Source organism: Gobius niger, assembly GCF_951799975.1.
Source record: "Gobius niger genome assembly, chromosome: 6".
Taxonomy (NCBI): domain Eukaryota; kingdom Metazoa; phylum Chordata; class Actinopteri; order Gobiiformes; family Gobiidae; genus Gobius; species Gobius niger.
The window spans coordinates 15,316,500-15,334,263 of record NC_136857.1 but is presented as its reverse complement, the minus strand read 5'-3'; the positions used below and the strand labels follow the sequence as shown (position 1 = coordinate 15,334,263).

The following is a 17,764-nucleotide window of genomic DNA, read 5'->3' as shown; positions in this document are numbered from 1 at the left end:
CTAGCTGAAATGTTCATTATTAGGCAGTAGCCTATTTGTAATGTTATAAAGAATTGACAATACATTCCAATTTTTCAAAGCTGCTTTTCAATAACAAAATAGAAAACATAGTGCTCTAAAGTTAGAAGAAAAAATGCAGTGCAGTGTGGACTGTGTGCTCGTTAAATCTAAAGTTTCTGTTTCGCTTTCCATAGGGAGTTAAAGGGATATTTCAGGATTTTTGACATAGGGCCTCATTTCCTAGTTATCCAGAGTGTTGCTGATTTCTGGAGATATTTTTTTTTGTAATTCATGCAGTTCTTATATTTGAAGAGTTTTTTGGCGCTCCACAGTGCACCTGAGGCAAATCACTTATAACGCCAGACTAACCATATAAATGTCAGTGGCGATAATTTTAATTTGAACCATTTTGCATTTAAAATACCTTGTATTTGAGCAGCATCAGCTTCGTGGTTGTATAAGCTACGCTATTCTATGGACACAAACATTTATATGGTTAGTCTGGCGTTATAAGTGATTTGCCTCAGGTCACTGTGGAGCGGGTCAGACTGTTTTTAGTGCAGTGTAGCTGATACCATAGAAAACGCTTGCCTTGCACTATAGCACCACGAAACTCTTCAAATATAAGAACTGCATGAATTACTAAAAAAAACATCTCCAGAAATCAGCAACACTCAGGATAACTAGGAAATGAGGCCCTATGTAAAAAATCCTGAAATATCCCTTTATTTTGCCTGTGCCACCATTGCGCAGAGCACTGGATCTATAAGACTTGACTGCAGCTTGGTCATCATCAGCAGGAGAAATCTTTGCAAAGACATATTTCATTTGTTTTTGGAGAATGTAGCTTTGCCTGCAGCCTTCAATTTAGTGGTACGTGATGATGACACACATGCGGAGCTTGTGAAAGTTAGACTCAAGGCTTGCACTGTCACTTTATTATGGTTCATATCGTCAAAATCTATTTTTGTGTGACATATTATTTATTAGACAACCTACCTTTAGTCTGAGTCCAGCAGTCTTGTCAATAGCAACATATTTGGCATTTGAACTTGCTCTGTGCAGCTGCTGCAGTCATCTGTGGTTACCCCTTGCTGCCACTGATGCCATCACGCTGCTTGTTTGAAGAAGCATCAAAAAGAAAACTTAATCCATTACACAGAATACAGCAGGTGGACTGCAGGTGGACAGCGGCTGGGATGAATCTCAATATTTTTGGCCAAACAACTCCCATGAATGGAGCAATCTCAGTTTTGACCGTACGGCCTCAAATGCTGATGAGGTGGTGCTGTAATGAAGCGCTTGTAACTTGTAAGCTAAATGACACATTACTTATGAAAGATACTGCATTAAGAAAACCAAGTTAAGGTACATTGCAGTTTGAAAAATGTGAAGTCCCTGTTTCATTTTCCTTTCTCAAATATTTGTCAGGTCCTTTGACTCACCTAAGTGTATCACAATGTACTCAGTTTTTACCACAAGTCTTCAAACTCAACACAGCTGCTCATGTTTCCTCAGCACAATGTTAGTGAATGACATGTGCGCAAATATAGCCTCTGTGGTTGTGGCGGAGGAGCGCGTCCTGCGTTCACAAATCACGCGTTTCTTCTGAAGTCGGAAAGGACTTTGAGGAGCTGTCCAGATGCTGAAACGAAGAACAGAAACGGGCTCTTCAATTAGTTATACGCGCTGGTGGCTGCTGATGTCATTTCTTTTTCTTTTCTTTTTTTCCTACACGGAGGAGGAAAACTGTTCATCCGCGTCGAACGAGCATATCCACTTCGAGCATTTCATAGCGTTACACTGAGAGAGAAGCACGGCAGATGCGCGAGGAGGAACTACTTTAAAAGCTCCAACAAACACGTTTAATCGACTGTTACAGCGTAGATAAAGAGTAGCACTTCGGTTTGATTTATCCTTTCTCTCAGTTAAAGGCTTCTGAAATCAATTTAGAGCAGAAAAAAAAAAACGATCTGGACAAATCAATCGCGTGCATCGGCTGCTCGTGCGAGAATGCGGGCTGAAGGGGAGGAGTTCAGCGCGCTTACTTTTCCAGCACTACAATAGAGCTCAGTGCGCGGCTGCCTCCGAGAAACAGCGACTGAACTTTCCGAGCGGCCGCACCTCTCCAATGGACAGCACTTGAGTCGGGTCCGGAACCCCCTTCCCATCCCCACACCCCGCGCCCCTTGCGTCTCGCCACTTCGCTGCCGCCCGCCTTCGCCGCCACAGCTGCCGTGCGTGGGGCTGGCGCGCGTCTCCCGCAACGATGGAGGGAGACGTGGACAAAAAAGAAGCCACCGCCACTGTCCGCGACTTCGACCCGATCAGCGGGAGCATCCCGGCCACCAAAGTCGAGATCTCAGTGTCATGCAGGTAAGCGGTTTGTGCTGCAGTTACGCGCTCTCCTCTGTGCCATCACGAGGAGCGCGAAATTCTGGAGTTCCCTCAACGGAATTCTCTCTGTATAGAAAAAACTCGTTACAATAATGTTAACTTCAAAAGTGGGTGGGAAATACATTTTAAGTAATAAAATCTATTTGTCGAATTGTCTGTTTAATCTTACTCCGCATGTCAAGTTTACAACTACATTTGTGCCACTGGTTTGCGCAAACGTTCATTTTAAGAACGCTCCACTGTAACCTCGTTGTGCATAACAGCCTATTACAAATCTCTAGATAACTTACCTACATGTACTTTCTGTTTTATTACAACACCATTTCACTGAAGATCTCAAGCCTCTGCTGTTACTCGGGCATCCAATTTCTCTGTGCTTTGGTATTTTACGCGCGCCAAGTCCCTCACCACAGGAGGAATTATTTTGTTGACGCTGACAGCTCTCCTGAGACGTGTCATACTGTATATAAAGCTGGCTGGGCGTGCGACGCTCAGCATCAAAGAGGACAACGTGGGGGGGGGAGAGAAAAAAAAGAAAAAGAACGAGGACAGGTCCTTTAGAAGTCCGTTTAACCAGCATCTCCTCGGCTGGGCAGGGCGGGGCACTGTGCGCAGGTACTGGGTATGAGGACAGTAAGCTGTTGCAGTGGTAATAAAAGGACTTCAAATGGGTCTTTACTGTTGACGTTGTGCCATCTCTCAAATGTACTGAAAATGCTCTTCTCCCTCATATTGTTTTAAAGCACTCATATGGCTTTGGCACAATTTCTTGTTTTATCATGGTGTGTTTATGCTCACACCCTGTTATGCAGGTTTAGAGCAGATGGTATGGCGTGAATACATTTTTCATTTGGCTCACTGTTCATTCATGTGCAGGGATCTCCCAGTGGCCTCTCTTTATACAGTTTGACTTAATAGACGAGTGTTGCTTGTCACATACATGTTTATGGCATGGTCCCCTGTGTGCCACTGATCATACGCTGTTAGCTTTTTTTTCATAGAGAACTATTCAGGCATATACTGTCAAAGGAAAAACATGTCTTTGCTCCATCTTTAATCCCCTGTGAGCTCCTTTGTCAGTGGCTCTGCTTGTAGTTGGACAGGCTCTGTCTCAACACTGGAGTTGCACGAACAGTCGGTTGTATTCTTTCATTAATTGTACACAGTGGAAGGTTCTTTCTCTCACACTGGGCAACATTGGTAATGATAGAAATCTGCGAAAAAGAAGTGGATATGTTACAGTCTATAACAGAGACCCTTCAGTGAAAATGTGTTTTGAAGTAAGTCAGCTCTAGAGTTGTTCTTCTGCTGACTAATTTTCAAACATCTTTGTGTCTCAAACACAAAATGTAATTTTTGTATGATAGAAAGAAAAGCAGCTTTACTTTTCTGACAGATTACACTAAGATGTTGTGTTTCATTCCCAACCTGCACTTCGTCAGTTCCATTGTCAATTTAAAATGAACTGCTTTACATTTCACTCCTCTCTCTCTTTTTCCTTCTCTTTTGGAACCTGCCATTATCATTATGCTTTGTTACTCTGACATGCTATAAAACGAAATATACGAGAAACTGAGGATCTGTGTTGAGCATGCCTTTGAGGAAGCAGGCATTTTCTGAGCGGCTGATAGATCCGTGGCGGGGTGTAATTGCTGAGTATAGCAGCTGGACGGGGTATGAGGAGTGTGCGCTCTTGCTCTCTCGATGCACACTATCACTTCTCCCTCCATCCCTGGACTTTAAGCTGCAATCGGTGTTGATGCCCCGGGGCGCTGGCGGTCCTGCCGTTCCCCTGTCTGTCATTAATGCCTGTCCAAACAAAGTCTTGCTCCAGGACACACAGTTAGATAGAGAAGAGAAAGTCCTCCCTGCTCCTGCGGGCTCGCAGCACACGGTCGGCTTCAGATGCAAAGAGCTCATATCCTCCTCAGGTCAGCGCCTCTGTGTGATTAAAGATGCTGCTGTAGCTCTCTCTCTTCTAGGATAGCGGTATTACTCAAGATGTTTTGCAGCCTATGAATGAGGCAGCAAACTAAATATTTTTTCAGGGATATGGTTTATCAGTAAAATATGTTACCGCTTAAGTCTCGGTTCTGACAACTATGAGAGAGTTACTTGATACCAAGTAGATTAAAACATGATTTCTGTTATTGTCTTTGTTGTCGATCTATGTATAAAGCAAGACTCTGAAATATGTCTTTCTGCAGACCATCAAATGAACAGCCACAGTGCAGTTAATGGTTTATATATTATGTCTTTAAATGGAAAATACATTTGAGTGGAAATCTGCATTGGTTTTGATATTCGTTGTTCTTGTTTGAAATAAGGGCATAAAGCAATGCTAAGATCCCGAACTCTTGGGACATGGAACCTGTCTGTTTGGCAAAGAGCTTATCTCCCCTTATGCAAGAGGTGCTCACCGCCATCAATATCTCCGGTGATCAGTGAACAGAAGGGGAAAGGACTGAAATTACAAAGTCACACATGAAGATGTATTCTCGTTATTTACAAATATTTATTTTGATCATTTATACTTTGGATGCTATGAGAGTTACAGTCTCCAGACCTGTGTGTAATTGATTTAGTCACTTCAGCTCCCTTATTGCTGTGTGTGCGGGACTGTGGTGTGCACGCCCCTACAGGCATTCTCATAACCAATATTACAGTGAGCCCCCTTGACTAACCGAGAGGCTGAAGCGGACAAGACCTTATCAAAACAAGAGCATATCACAGCGATGGCACATTGTTCCCCATCTTTGGCTCTGATTGGTTTTGCTCATAGGTCGTCCAGTGAGACGAGTCCGCAGCAGCTGCCTCTGTAAAAGTGGAGAGATGGCAACACTTCAACTTGTGGATGATATGGCTCTTTGTGTTTGAGTAGCTTCTATGCATGCAGGCTTTTCAGAAACGTGGATAAGTAGCAGGCTGTAATTATGAGTGTGAATGCTATAAAACTGAGTTTGCTTTATATGGCATGCATTGTTTTAGTGAATTGGTCATGCTATTCATATACAGTATAATGTTGAAATATTAGTGTAATGCTTTGGAAATGTTTGACATTTGAAAATACTATAGTTACCTTGAATAGATGAACGGCTTACTATGGTATTTTATATTGAGAGTTAAACAGAATACAACGATATTGGCTGCCTTAGTGTGCCCTCTTTCTGTCTTGGTGCTCATAAATATTCATGTACGTTTTATGCATTGTTACCTCAGCTAAAGAGGTTATATGTTTCTTCATTTCCTTGGTGGCTTTTATTGTAAATAAATAAGTAATGATAACTCAAAAAGTTGTTTTTTTTATCTTGGGAGGTTTCAGGCTAGTTTGTATCAGGAACCTTTGTATTTATTTATAAGATCTTGTGCTCAACTTACTAACTCTAGCCTCAAGAGGTCAGTAAGATAACAAATAATCAGTTGATGTGTTTTATTTCTAGGGTCAAGAGTTTTGCCACCCAATGTTTTGCCACAGATAGAGCATGTATATTATATTTTGGAGACTTACACATTGCAGGGATCTAATCTATGCAATTTTGCATTGGAAGCCCCAACTACATAATCAGGGTTAAGGTTTACTTGTTCCTGGAAGGAAATTTGTCCCATCCTTCAACCCACCCAGAAACAAGAACACGCAAATTCCACACAAAAGGCTCCCACGATCAGCGATTGGAACCCAGAATCTTACCGTTTCCTCATTAATTCTTCACATAATCTTCAGCCATATATAGAGTGCAGTGATTTGTAACTTGGCGTTTAATGGTTGTATGTGGACAGTGTGTTAATGACCAGTGGAACAAATAGTCTGCTCATTTGTGTGACTGTGTTGGAACACTAAACTTCAAAAAGTCTACGATAACTACTTTAGTCCCTTCATCTGCATTACTAAATCCTCCACCCATCAGCCTTCATTTTGCCATGCACCCTTTCTCCTGGTAACCCCTGCAGGCCACCTTTTACATCGCAGTAATGGCTCTGCTCATTAGTTAATGTTTAAGCAGTTCAGATGAATATTTTATGGCCCGTCTTTGCGGTTTTGCTACATCATGCTTTAATTATGAGCAAAATAGTAGAAAGTGAACGCGACTGGATGTGCCCGAAAGTGTCCTCTCTGTATCTCTGCTCACCAGACCGGCTCAGAGCCCCCTCGTACAATGACTTCGGGGAGATGGGGGCTGTGGCGGTTCCACTTTCGGTTATGAATGTTGGAGAAAGAAAAAAAAAAGAAATTCACAATGCCCCTCAAGGCTCGGCGGGGAGATATTTATTAATGAACACTTTTCTTCTGCTCGTTTTGCTTCATCTCAACACTATCATACACGGAAGTTATTGGCCATTTTCGCCGCCCCTGGATAACATTTAACATAATACTTGCACTATCTTTTTGTGCGACATTAGACGAGGCATATGGGGGATTATGAATAAGTAATAATTTAATAAAAGTCCTTCAAGTGCGATAGACAATTCGACTTGGTATTTCAGAAATCTATTAGAACTACATTAAGTGGGTCTGTATTCACTGTTCTGGCTGTTATAATGCGAGCTCTATCATTTAATTAATAGAAAGAGTTCTCATCGTGGGTGCCCTTGAGTAGGCTTTACAGGCATGGCTTAGCAGCGTTGAAATGTCCCCAATTCCTCTGACACTGCTATATGATTTCAGCAAAGTCTGTGTCACGCTACATGAGGTCCTGCATCATAGTGTGCAGGAGGAAAAACACCTTCAAAACTCAAAAGCCAGGCCGCTGTGGCTTTGAGTGGAGAATTTGACATTGATATTTGAAGTTCAGCGGACCCGAGACTGGGTAAATGGAGAGGGTTATGATGGGAAGGGTAACTGGATATATGCTACAAAATAACAAAAATGAAAATATCCGTTAGTTGTAGCTGCTCTCAAATCTCAATCAATCCCAATTTGACAAGGATCACTGGACTTTTCTACACTAAATATCCTTGGGTAAATGACAGGCTTTAGGTAACTGTTACATGAATATAAACAACTCACATGAAGTGATCTGATCATTACAAATATGTTTCACTTATTTCTTAAACTAAAATACAAACACTTGGATTCAGCAGTGGCCGATTTTATTTTATTTGGCTACATTAGGTATTTCTATCATAGTTTCTGACCCAGCCCTAATTAGTTCTTGTTAGCATTAGCATGCTCCTGCTAGCCTTAACATTCTGTTGCTAACCACGGCATTTTGCCCGGCGATCAAAAATACATTCGCGCTTACTAACTAAGCGATTGAATTCTCCGGGTTTTTAGCTTCAAAATGACATACAGCATGTCCATATTCATTCTTAAATTTAGATGGTAAAAGTTGTGTTTTCTATGCGTTGAGTGCCAAAGCTGGTATCAGTATGGGATATTTGAAGCAGATACCCGATATATATTTAATCCGATATATACTTTAGTATCGGATTGGTGCATCCCTAGCTCAAATGCCCACTTTGACACTGGATTATAACTATCGTGTTTTTGTTTGCGGTTGAACCAATACATTTGCAATATTAAAGTCCATTCCATTTAAAACAGACATTTTAATGCAATGTGAAAATAAATATTATCCGGATTCATTTGTGCTGTCAAGGAAACCCAAAGTGGATTGGCTCAGTAAGAGATAATTACCATGACCCAGGTCAAAACATCCACATCCCAGTCATTTTAAAGCATCCTATTGCCATCGTGATCTCATGGTTTAAGGATTTAGTTTCTTAAAGTTTGTGTCAGTTATCTACCGTCACTTGTCTGTTCATCTGATGTTTATTTGCCGTGTGGACATAATTCTTTATTGCATCGTGCTGCAGTGAGCTTTATCTTTGTTATTTTTGGCACGAAAAGACACACTCCATCGCCATGAAACTGAAGGAATGAGCAGCATCTCCGTGATAAGGCTTGACAATGGTATATACAACCCTTGTCGGTGCGTATAGAGAGGGGCAGCATTTTAGAGTTGGCGATTTGACATATCATTTGTTACAGTTAGCCACGAGAGAAAACACAATGATTTGATGAAGCCGAGATATAGTTTGTTGCTGGCTGATATACTGTATACAAGCTATTCCAGCAGCCTATCAAGCTCGCTACCAAGTTTATTTCTTCCTATCAACCGAGGGCACATTTGTGAAATTTATTGGCACTTTGCGGCTTGTTGAAGCAGACCCAGATCTGCTGTTAAAAGTGGAACAAGCTGACAAAGCCGCCCATCTTCCACCGAGAATCAGCCCCTGTGACAACTTTATCAGCCCCCAAAGTCTCCATTTTTAGGATGAAGGCAGCAGCACTTCCATCTTGTCTGTCAGCGCGCCTCATGCTTCCCTCAACCTTGGGAAAAGTTTCTCCAAGACTTACTAGGGCTGCAACGTTAATCTCAATGGAATCAGAATTGCAAAATCAACAATCCTTTCGGTAATAATACATTACAATTATGTCATCTGTATGGAAATAATTGCTACAGAGTCGATAAAACCTTTTAACCCTGCAGTTTACACCTCCACATGCACTGAAATGGATGGATATGATTCTTGTACTTGTTTAGCCATTTCGATTTTATTCCTCTGAAGTGTTAATGCTCATGAATGTGTCCAAAATGGGCACAATTTAGTTTTTAAGGCATGAATCAAAAGTTTGGAAAAACCAGAGAGCTAGACAAGACTAGGACTGGCTACCAGTATGGTACTGGGAAAATAAAGGTTTAGATGCTATACTGGTGCCTGCTTGGTCCAGGGATAGCATTACAGGAAGCGACTTGGTTGTTTCAGCTCAACTAAATGATACAAATTAAAAAGAAATAGGGCCCGATCTTGTGCTTCTAAATGTGCTGAGTAGGAGCACACTTTGAGATCTTGCAGCTCCTAAACTTTGCACTTTTAAGTGGTAAGTACGTGGGGTGTAGAAACACTCATGGCCAATCGCGGTGTCATGTAACAGCCTTTTCCTCCAACCAGACTACGCGGGAGGGGGAAGTAGAGGGGTTATTGGGGAGTGGGTTTAGCTCATGGGGTTAAAGTTTTTAGTTTGACCTGTGAGAGCCTATAATGCTTAAGGAAGAACACAAGGCAGTGCGATGTAAGCGAGGAAACGAATGTGAGGCTGCATCAGAGCACCTCACACAGTGCTGCTTGTAATAAAATGCGCCTCAGTCAATCTCCTCTCTTTTTAGAAGCAACGCCCTCTTGCAAGTGGCACAGGCACATAGCGCGACAGCGGCGCCACTCGGAAAACAACCATTTTGGTAGAAGCCTGCGCTTCGGCATGAACAACATCTAGCCCATAGTCTTTTACGAAATAAATTAACACATTTTTTCTGGTTCTAGATAACAAATGTTTTCGTATAGGTATAAAAAAAAGTATCATTAAGATATTGTTATTGTATTGTTAATAGGGGCTAGATGCAAGTTAGCCATTTTATTCTCAGTACTGCCACCTCAGGTCAAACGTGTAACTGCACCTTCTATATTAAAGAGGCGGTATTATGCTTTTTTCAATCACATAGCACCAGTCTATAGCACACTACAATGATGACGAAACCTTCTGTTGGTCTGTAACTGCAGTAAATTAGAATAACTGCCTTGTATAAAATGGATTTCTCAAAATGGCTGTAGCGAATGTCTTGAAATAGGCCTCTGTCTCTTTAAGAACCTCTGACCCTTTCTGGCACGCCCCCTCCACACTCTGTCTTCGGCATCAGTGGGGAGGGGGTTCTGCTGAGGAGCAGTGGTTGGTTACTCGGCTGGTGATGAAAGCTCGGAGGCGTCTCCAGGAGGTGGGGGCGTTCCTAGGAAGACTCAGGCAAACCTATCCCTAAAATGGCTGCCATCAGAGTTTTTACAGATTACTCAAAAATACGTGTTAACTTCAGGCATGTTTTTAATGAGGGAATGACATAATAACATGATGTAAAGCTTGAAAAAGTCGATTTTGCATAATACTTTAAGCTCGTGCATGACGGCACTTCGGACCCGAATTAACACCTTTTTGAGCGACAGTGCAGGATTTTAGAGGCAGTTGTGGTGAATATGTCTGGGATCATTCTACACCTTAGGACACTGACAACAATGACAGTGCCCAGCCCAAACCAGGACAAAACTTTCTCAAAAATAGAGCCAAACTGAGTTTCAGAACTGAGCAATGCAACTTGATTGCACTTTGTTACTGAATTCCAACAAGACCAACAGAGGCACTTATACCACAGTTTGAGAAACCCCCTGCGCGTGTTGTGGTTGCTGTAACTATTCATTTGCAGTGATCTATTGGTCAGAGCTGCACTGCATCCTATCAATGGCATCTGCTGCGGGGGGCATCTATCACCAACCTAGCCATTATACCATCTTACCTCCGCCTCCGCAGGGATTCATTACCTGCTGAAAACACCAGAGGTCATGCGGACTGTACACCAGAGGGTGACTGATACTGCACGAGAGGATTCAAGCAGATTACAGCTCCCCTGGGGGCCAATAAAGAAAAAAAAAAAGAAAAAAAAAACTTGTGGCATGCATCTTGGTCTCAACACTTCCCCAGGCGAAAATTGCAGGCTGAGGGGGAAGGACTAATGAAATCATCAGGACGATTAGAGCTGGTGGCACCGGGGCAGTTCGATCCATCAAAAACAATTGCAGGACAGGAGCAATCGGGACACGTCCTGTGTAACCAACCATTTGTTTATTGGAAGGTTTTCTATCAGTCCACACTCATGATGATGGTGTGTGAGGGTAATAGACGGTTTCAAAAAAGTTGGAATCAAAAACAACTTGGCAAACAGAAGACAATGATTGGTATCTCATCCAAACAGAAAGCCTCAAATCAATAAACTTTTTGAGAAAAGGCAAAAAAAATAGTATCGAGGACATGCCAAAAAGAACGAATATTTTTCAAATGCCATTCTGCTTTATAGCATCTGTTTTCTACATCCATTTTCATTCATTAAAACAAATAGCTCATGTCATGCAGAAAGTCATAAGGATGGATAGCCTGTGAAACAAACTGGGATTGTACTTTTTTATTCTCTCTTGGAACTTGGACAGCTTATATTTTCTGCCTCTTCCTAGTTAATTACCTAGTGTTGGTTTTGGCATTGGATATTCATGTTTTATTATAAATGAAATATTAATTATTATACAAGGTGTTTCATCTTTTTGGCAGTTTGAACATCAATAGAAATCTGCCTTTCGAAGTCATTAATTCCAGTTCTTTGACCTGGTTTCTCTTCTTTTGTCAAGACCTGGCAGGAACAACAGGGGATTGGTTGAGTTTGTATTGTGTAACAATGTTAAATTATTAATGAATTTCTCTCTCTCCCTCTCAGCTAAAGAGAAATTTCAATATAGAGTTTTATACAGCGGTGCCTCTCTTTGATTTGAAGTTCTGGGTTAAAATTGACCTGGGGCGACTGGCAGCTTTTATCTCTGTCTCTCTGTGTGTGTGTTTGTGTGGGCAGTGACAGATCTGGATCCAGAGATGGAGCTGCATGATTATGGCACAAAAATAAATCATCGTGTCACTGTATCAAATAGTAATACACGTTGGAAATTTTTACTTAAGTTAAATTATGCATTGAATTAGAGACAAAGACAAGAGCTGAACTTTCACAGAAGGACTCTGAATATAAAGTGATCTGGCATCTTGTAAATATTTAATTTGAGGATAAGCTTGCATTTTACAAAAGCTAGTTCATACAGATGTGCTCCTTTTTTTTATGCAGTGAAATTTAGAGAATAACTTGGCACCTCTGTGATTTTGTTATGGAGACATTAAACATGTTTAACGGGTTCCTCTTGTGCAGTTTTGTTTAAATGTTTGACAGTAGCATTTTGTTGGTTGTTAGTAAAATACATTTATAAATTTGCTTGCATATTTTGACAGTATGGTCTGAATTTTAGTCAAGGAGAAAAGATAGTTGAAAGTGGAGTGAAGGAAGCCATTTTATCTGAAGAAAGAAAACCAGTTCACTCAACAGGCCGGATGGTGTAAGACATTTATCGAGCTGATACCAAAGTCAGTAACAACACCCGCATTACAATATAGATAACAAGCTTGAGTCAATAATCTATTAAACCCCTCCCTAATAAAATCCTCAATTCTACAACAACCCAGTACAAATGAGTGATTTTCACATGCTCGGCCTCAGTCTGTTGGATTGTATTGTATTTTGAATCTGCGCCGCACCCTTGAAAAGACAGACACGTTTCAAAGTCAATGGGAGCAGGTCTGAGTGAATAAGAGGATATTCTTTCAGGGTTGTTGTTGAATCACCAGTTTTCAAGTTCAAGGAAGTGCTGCGTGTTGCCGACAAAGGGCAAGTGACTTCTCCGGTCCCATAGAACAAGTCCCTTGAAAAGAATCTAAAATTTAAAAAGTTCAAATGAGGTAAAATGATTGAATGTACTTGCAGTAAATGCAGCCACCATGACCTGCATATAGAAAGCATTCAACACTAAATTTTCAATTTGAGTGTTTTCAAAATAGTTGTAAGCTAAAATAAGTTGATGAGTCACCCTGCTCTGTTCAAAGGGGCCATTTAAGACTCTGGCTTATTTTTCCAATTTTGGGGGATAGTATAAACTTGCGTGTTAGGTCGTTGATGCGGATAATTATGCATGAACCCTGTGACACTGTAGAAATGAGTCTGGATCGCTGACACTTGTGCTTTCAGTGTTATTAATAAATCCTCATTTGGGATGTGTGACAGTGTGAGGGGGTTTCCACAGGCGCACAGCTGTAGTGGCCTGGTGCCAGCGGTGGCCCTACACAGGCTGCCAGTGTCATCCCCAAGTTTTGATTGGACTGACAGGCAGCCAAAGTCAGGAGGGAGGTGTGGTAATAAAACGTGAAGGCAGTCCCCACCGGAGCTGAGGTATCACACTGTATTAGTCCGACTAAAAACCTACAGGGTCAGCAGAGTGTGTCAAGGATTAGTGCACAGGGATATTTGACCTATAACACTGCGGATGGCTGGGGAAATCTGAGCAGCTTATTGGAACAAGGTTTTACATGCAGTCAGCGTAAGATTAATGTAATTATAAATCAATGAAAGACTCGCATTCCTTTATTCATTAGGGGTCACAAGCACATATAGTTGCTAGTCACAGGATTTAGTGTGTTGGCTTAGACAGGTACTACTCAGTGAATAAAGAGCAATTAAGCATTAAAGTGTCTTCTATAATTGAGACTTAAAAACATAAACAAGCAGCAACCTCCCTATCTCTTGGTACAGGTGCGTTTTTTGCCTTTTTCTGCGAGCTGCATTTGTGGTTTCCAATTGTTTTACTGGATACCTTTGTACATCTTTGCTGTGTTTTTGTGAGGTTTGGCGATTTATTTTTTTTACTGCAGAAAGTCCATAATGGTCCTGAACAAAGCAGCTTTTTAAAAGTAAACAAACCGCTAGCTTATGAGCTAAAGACATTTGAGACCTACAAATTTCTCCTTCTGAAGATGCAACCCCCCCACACCTGCAGCACAGTGGAGGCATCACAAGAGGCGCTACAGGAAACAAAAAATGGACAAACGAGGAGGTATCTGGGCAAGACTCACAGCGAAGACACACATGCCTTCTATCACTACTATTGTTCTGGCTAATGGACGTTCACTGGAAAATAAAACTAATTAACTGCTAAGCTCTACCCAGAAGATGGTAAAAGACAGTTGTGGTGTGGAGGAGGAAGAGGAAGGAGGAGGTGGAGCTGACCAGTGCAGGACACCACGCTCTGAAACAGGGACAAACCCAGGAGGCGGTGCACCGTTTCAAAGGAATGGAGGAGACTGAAGGCAACCAGCCAGGTTTCCTCTACCTCCAAAAACATGCAGCTCAGGTTGACCCACAATGGCAGCACGGCTCAGTCGCAGTGGCTCAGGACTAACACCTGAACACAATTTTGTTGAACGGTTGTACAATGACAAATACTTAATTACTTATATTCCTTTTGGGGCCTCAACATTGATATGTTATGTTTTAATACAAAGAAAAGACATTAAGCAGTGAGACACTGGTCAGGATTTCGAAGTCGATGCAGCCGTGCTGAACAGACTGTGAAGAGACCCAGAGATGGATTAAGGGCAGTTTGGGTTCCCTCTATGAGGAAAGAGAAGCTAATAAGTAAAATCCAGGAAATACAGATGGGAGCACTTCAGGAGTTAAAGTAGAGACAACCAAGATTAATGAATGAAGTGAATAATACCACGGGTTTTGCCGAGGGAACAATGTAGTAACATTTTGATATGTCTCCTGTTTGCTACAAAGACTTCAGTTCTATCAGTTAAAAGAAAAACACTGGAGAACATATTGCATAACATGATTGCTACTAAACTGTAGACACCATCGCTAAGTTACTGGTCTTTGTGTTGCTAAACTCCCTTTACATTATGCTGCATATGCTCAAGGCCCACCAGCTGTCGTTCAAACTCTTCGCCAAAAGGCAAAACAAGCATTATAACTGTTGTTATTGTGTGCCATCCATCTGATCAGGGAGTTTTTCTGCGGCGGATGCATTTAACGGAAAGCGATTTACTGTTGCCGACAGGGACAATTGGACAAGTGGGCGGCGAACCTGTGAAAAAGCTGAGACACTACTTTGGATAAGATTATTCATTTTGACCCCGGGAAAACGCATAATCAGTCATATGGGGACAGAGTTTATCTTCAAAATGTTCAAATTGTTTTAGTGCTGAGGACGCCGTTTTAGGCAATTTCCTTTCCACCGCATAACAAGTGCGATAGGCAAACTTCTCAAAGCGTCCTGTACATATTTTAAACATCAATAAGCTGCACTAAAAATAGGCATTTGACTCCACTTACATTGCTGCAAAACAAGGCAGCCTTTCTCTTGTTGTGATGGCGTTTGCGTTTGAAGTCACAAAGCGCGGCAAAACAGTGAACGGGGGAAGCTGAAACTCGGGTTAAAAGACGCGATGAAAGGAAGTGCTGAGAGGCGGGTTACAGATGCACGTAAACATACACGATGCAAAGCAGGTCTCTCCTTTTGTGGGCAGTTTTTTTTTTCGATGAGTGTTGGCAGTTGGCGTAAAATACTTCCAAATGATGAGTAGCTTTGCGTTTGTGTGGTTGGATGATGCTGGTTGAAAGGAACGCTTTTAAGCAAGGGCAGATAGAAGAGGCCAAGGCTTAGGCCAATGGCAATGCACTACTAGTCAAACATTGAATCGACTAAAAAGGTAAAGAAGCAGTTCAGGGGCACAGATTTCTAAAAAAGCATCGACCCTATCCCAAGCATTACATATTGTTTTTCTAAACGGAGTGTCAAAAGCAATTAATACATTCCGTAACACTGACACTCATTTGACCTCTATTGCCAGACTCTGCATTATCTACACTCTATTATAAGCATAAATATCACCACTGTCGGCTTAAAATATGCTCTCTAATTACATGGCTCTATAGGTGGCCAGCTCCTATAGTGAAACGCTGCTGCGCCCGTGTGAGATCAGTGTTCAGCTAATAAGTGCGTGTCACACAGTGATCGCATCTAAGTGCTTGCACGCCTAGTTAGTGTTTTACCCCCCCTTCCACCTACCTGCTGTGTCCCTCCCTCACCTATGCACTGTCCGCCAATTAGACCGCCGCGCAACACACTGGCAGCACTCTCGTCCCCCCACTAGCATCATTAGTCCTGCGCAGAGATGTAGCATTTATTATCCTAGTTGAGATTGACCAACTTGCTCTGTTTTCGCACTTCGCCGGATCCATACGAGGGCCTTTTCAAACTAAAGCTTTAATGAACAGTGTCCGTCAAGCCAACACGCTGCTGCACTGGTACCGAATCGACGTCTTTTACCGTGAACAAAGAGAAAATGTCAAGAGAAGTGGAGGTTTTCGAATGAAATGTGCCAAATAAAAAGTATTGAGTTCAATTGCAGCAAGTGTGAAGTCCCCCGTAGATGTTGCGTTACTGTTCAGTCCAATTTTGTTTTCCTTTGCCGGTGCAAGGGAACAAATTGTAATCTTGCGGTTTCATGAAGCACAATCTTCTGTCATGTTGAGGAGCGGGCCTGTGTTTTTCTCATTGAAACAATATGTTTGCGTACTTGTCTTGACAATTTTCAACACAATGCAGAATGGTTATGTATATTCAAGTCTTTATCAGTCTCCTGCCCGTTGTGTTCTTCACCAACAGCCAGTACTTTATGTTCCCCTCCCGAGCCTTGATGAAACGGGTTGCATCGGAATGAGTGTCTGGCGTAAAAAAGTCTGTGCGAAAACAATTTGTGAATCACTGCACTCATCCACTGTGAATGATTTAAATTGGTTTCACTGGCAAAAGCTCGCGCCTGTGCTTGTGTGTTTTGTCGTAGATCTTGTCAATGTCATATTTTGTAAAACTGTACAAAAATCTAAAAGTAAGTAGCAATTCACACATTCTGTCAAGTGCATTAAAACAAGGCTAAAACCAAGTTTTTGAAACACAATTAACATTTGTTCCTGAAATTAACTCTGGTTCACACCCCCATTCACACCTTGAAGCGGCAGGTATACGACTGCCTGACCACCTCAATGTGAGTTTGCACCTTTGATTGTACGGGATGCATTTAGCTTGTTCACACTTCACAAGATGTGTTACTCATTCAAACACAATTCAGTGCCCTTATCAATTATTCATAAAGCATTGCCTTAATGCTGGCTCCACTAAGATGACATTATACTATAAGTCAGGGGTCTCTCTTGAGTGACTTAGCAGCCAAGGAAATATTTCAACACAAAGAAAGGAAATGGATGTTGTTTCCTCTTATTGCTTTACTGTATTTGCCCAAATCGTCAATATCTTCTTCAATAACTGAATAATTTGGCCAACACCTTATCAGGCAAAAAAAGCAATGAAAAAGCAACAAAAAATGTGACAAAAAAACGACAAAAAAGAGACGGAACCATGACAAAAACGCTTCTAAGGTGCGACAAAAATGCAACAAACAGCATAAGGTCAAAATGCAGATGTTTTATTTGCTGTTCAGCCTAAGAATCACATAGAACAGAAGTAACAAATGGAAACAGAAATGGAGGTGTTTTATTTTTCTCCAACAAGTGCTTTTCAGTTCACCCGCTGTGCATTGTGCTCGCCTCAACGGGGATCGGCGTCTTTAATGGACAAACAAACAGAGAGGGCAAATTGGCGTGAATTTGCGTCAGACTTAGTGCAAAGTGTTGTGCTGTGTCTATAATATGGACTCCTCTGAGCGCCTGTTTCCCTCAGCTCTTTGTAAAATCCACTTCACACAAATGCCGAGGCTGTCACCACGTGCAATTAGCGCTGATGTTATTCCCAGGTCAGGCATTAGTCGCACCTCAAAGTCGATCTCATGTGCTTTACCATTTATTATGCCGCCAACGGAATAGCCTGCGCTCCTGTCGTT

General features: G+C 41.8%; 1 protein-coding gene across 2 annotated transcripts in view; it reads left to right on the top strand.

Annotated features, from left to right (window-relative positions):
- Positions 1 to 2,192: 2,192 nt before the first annotated feature.
- The window catches only part of cpne5a (copine Va), a 102,400-nt gene continuing 86,828 nt past the window's right edge, over positions 2,193 to 17,764 (top strand). For both annotated transcript variants that reach the window (XM_079558175.1, XM_079558174.1), the window contains exon 1: positions 2,193 to 2,376. In XM_079558175.1, the coding sequence (XP_079414301.1) occupies positions 2,270 to 2,376 (107 nt within the window). In that variant the 5' untranslated portion in view covers positions 2,193 to 2,269. The remainder of the gene's footprint in view (positions 2,377 to 17,764) is intronic.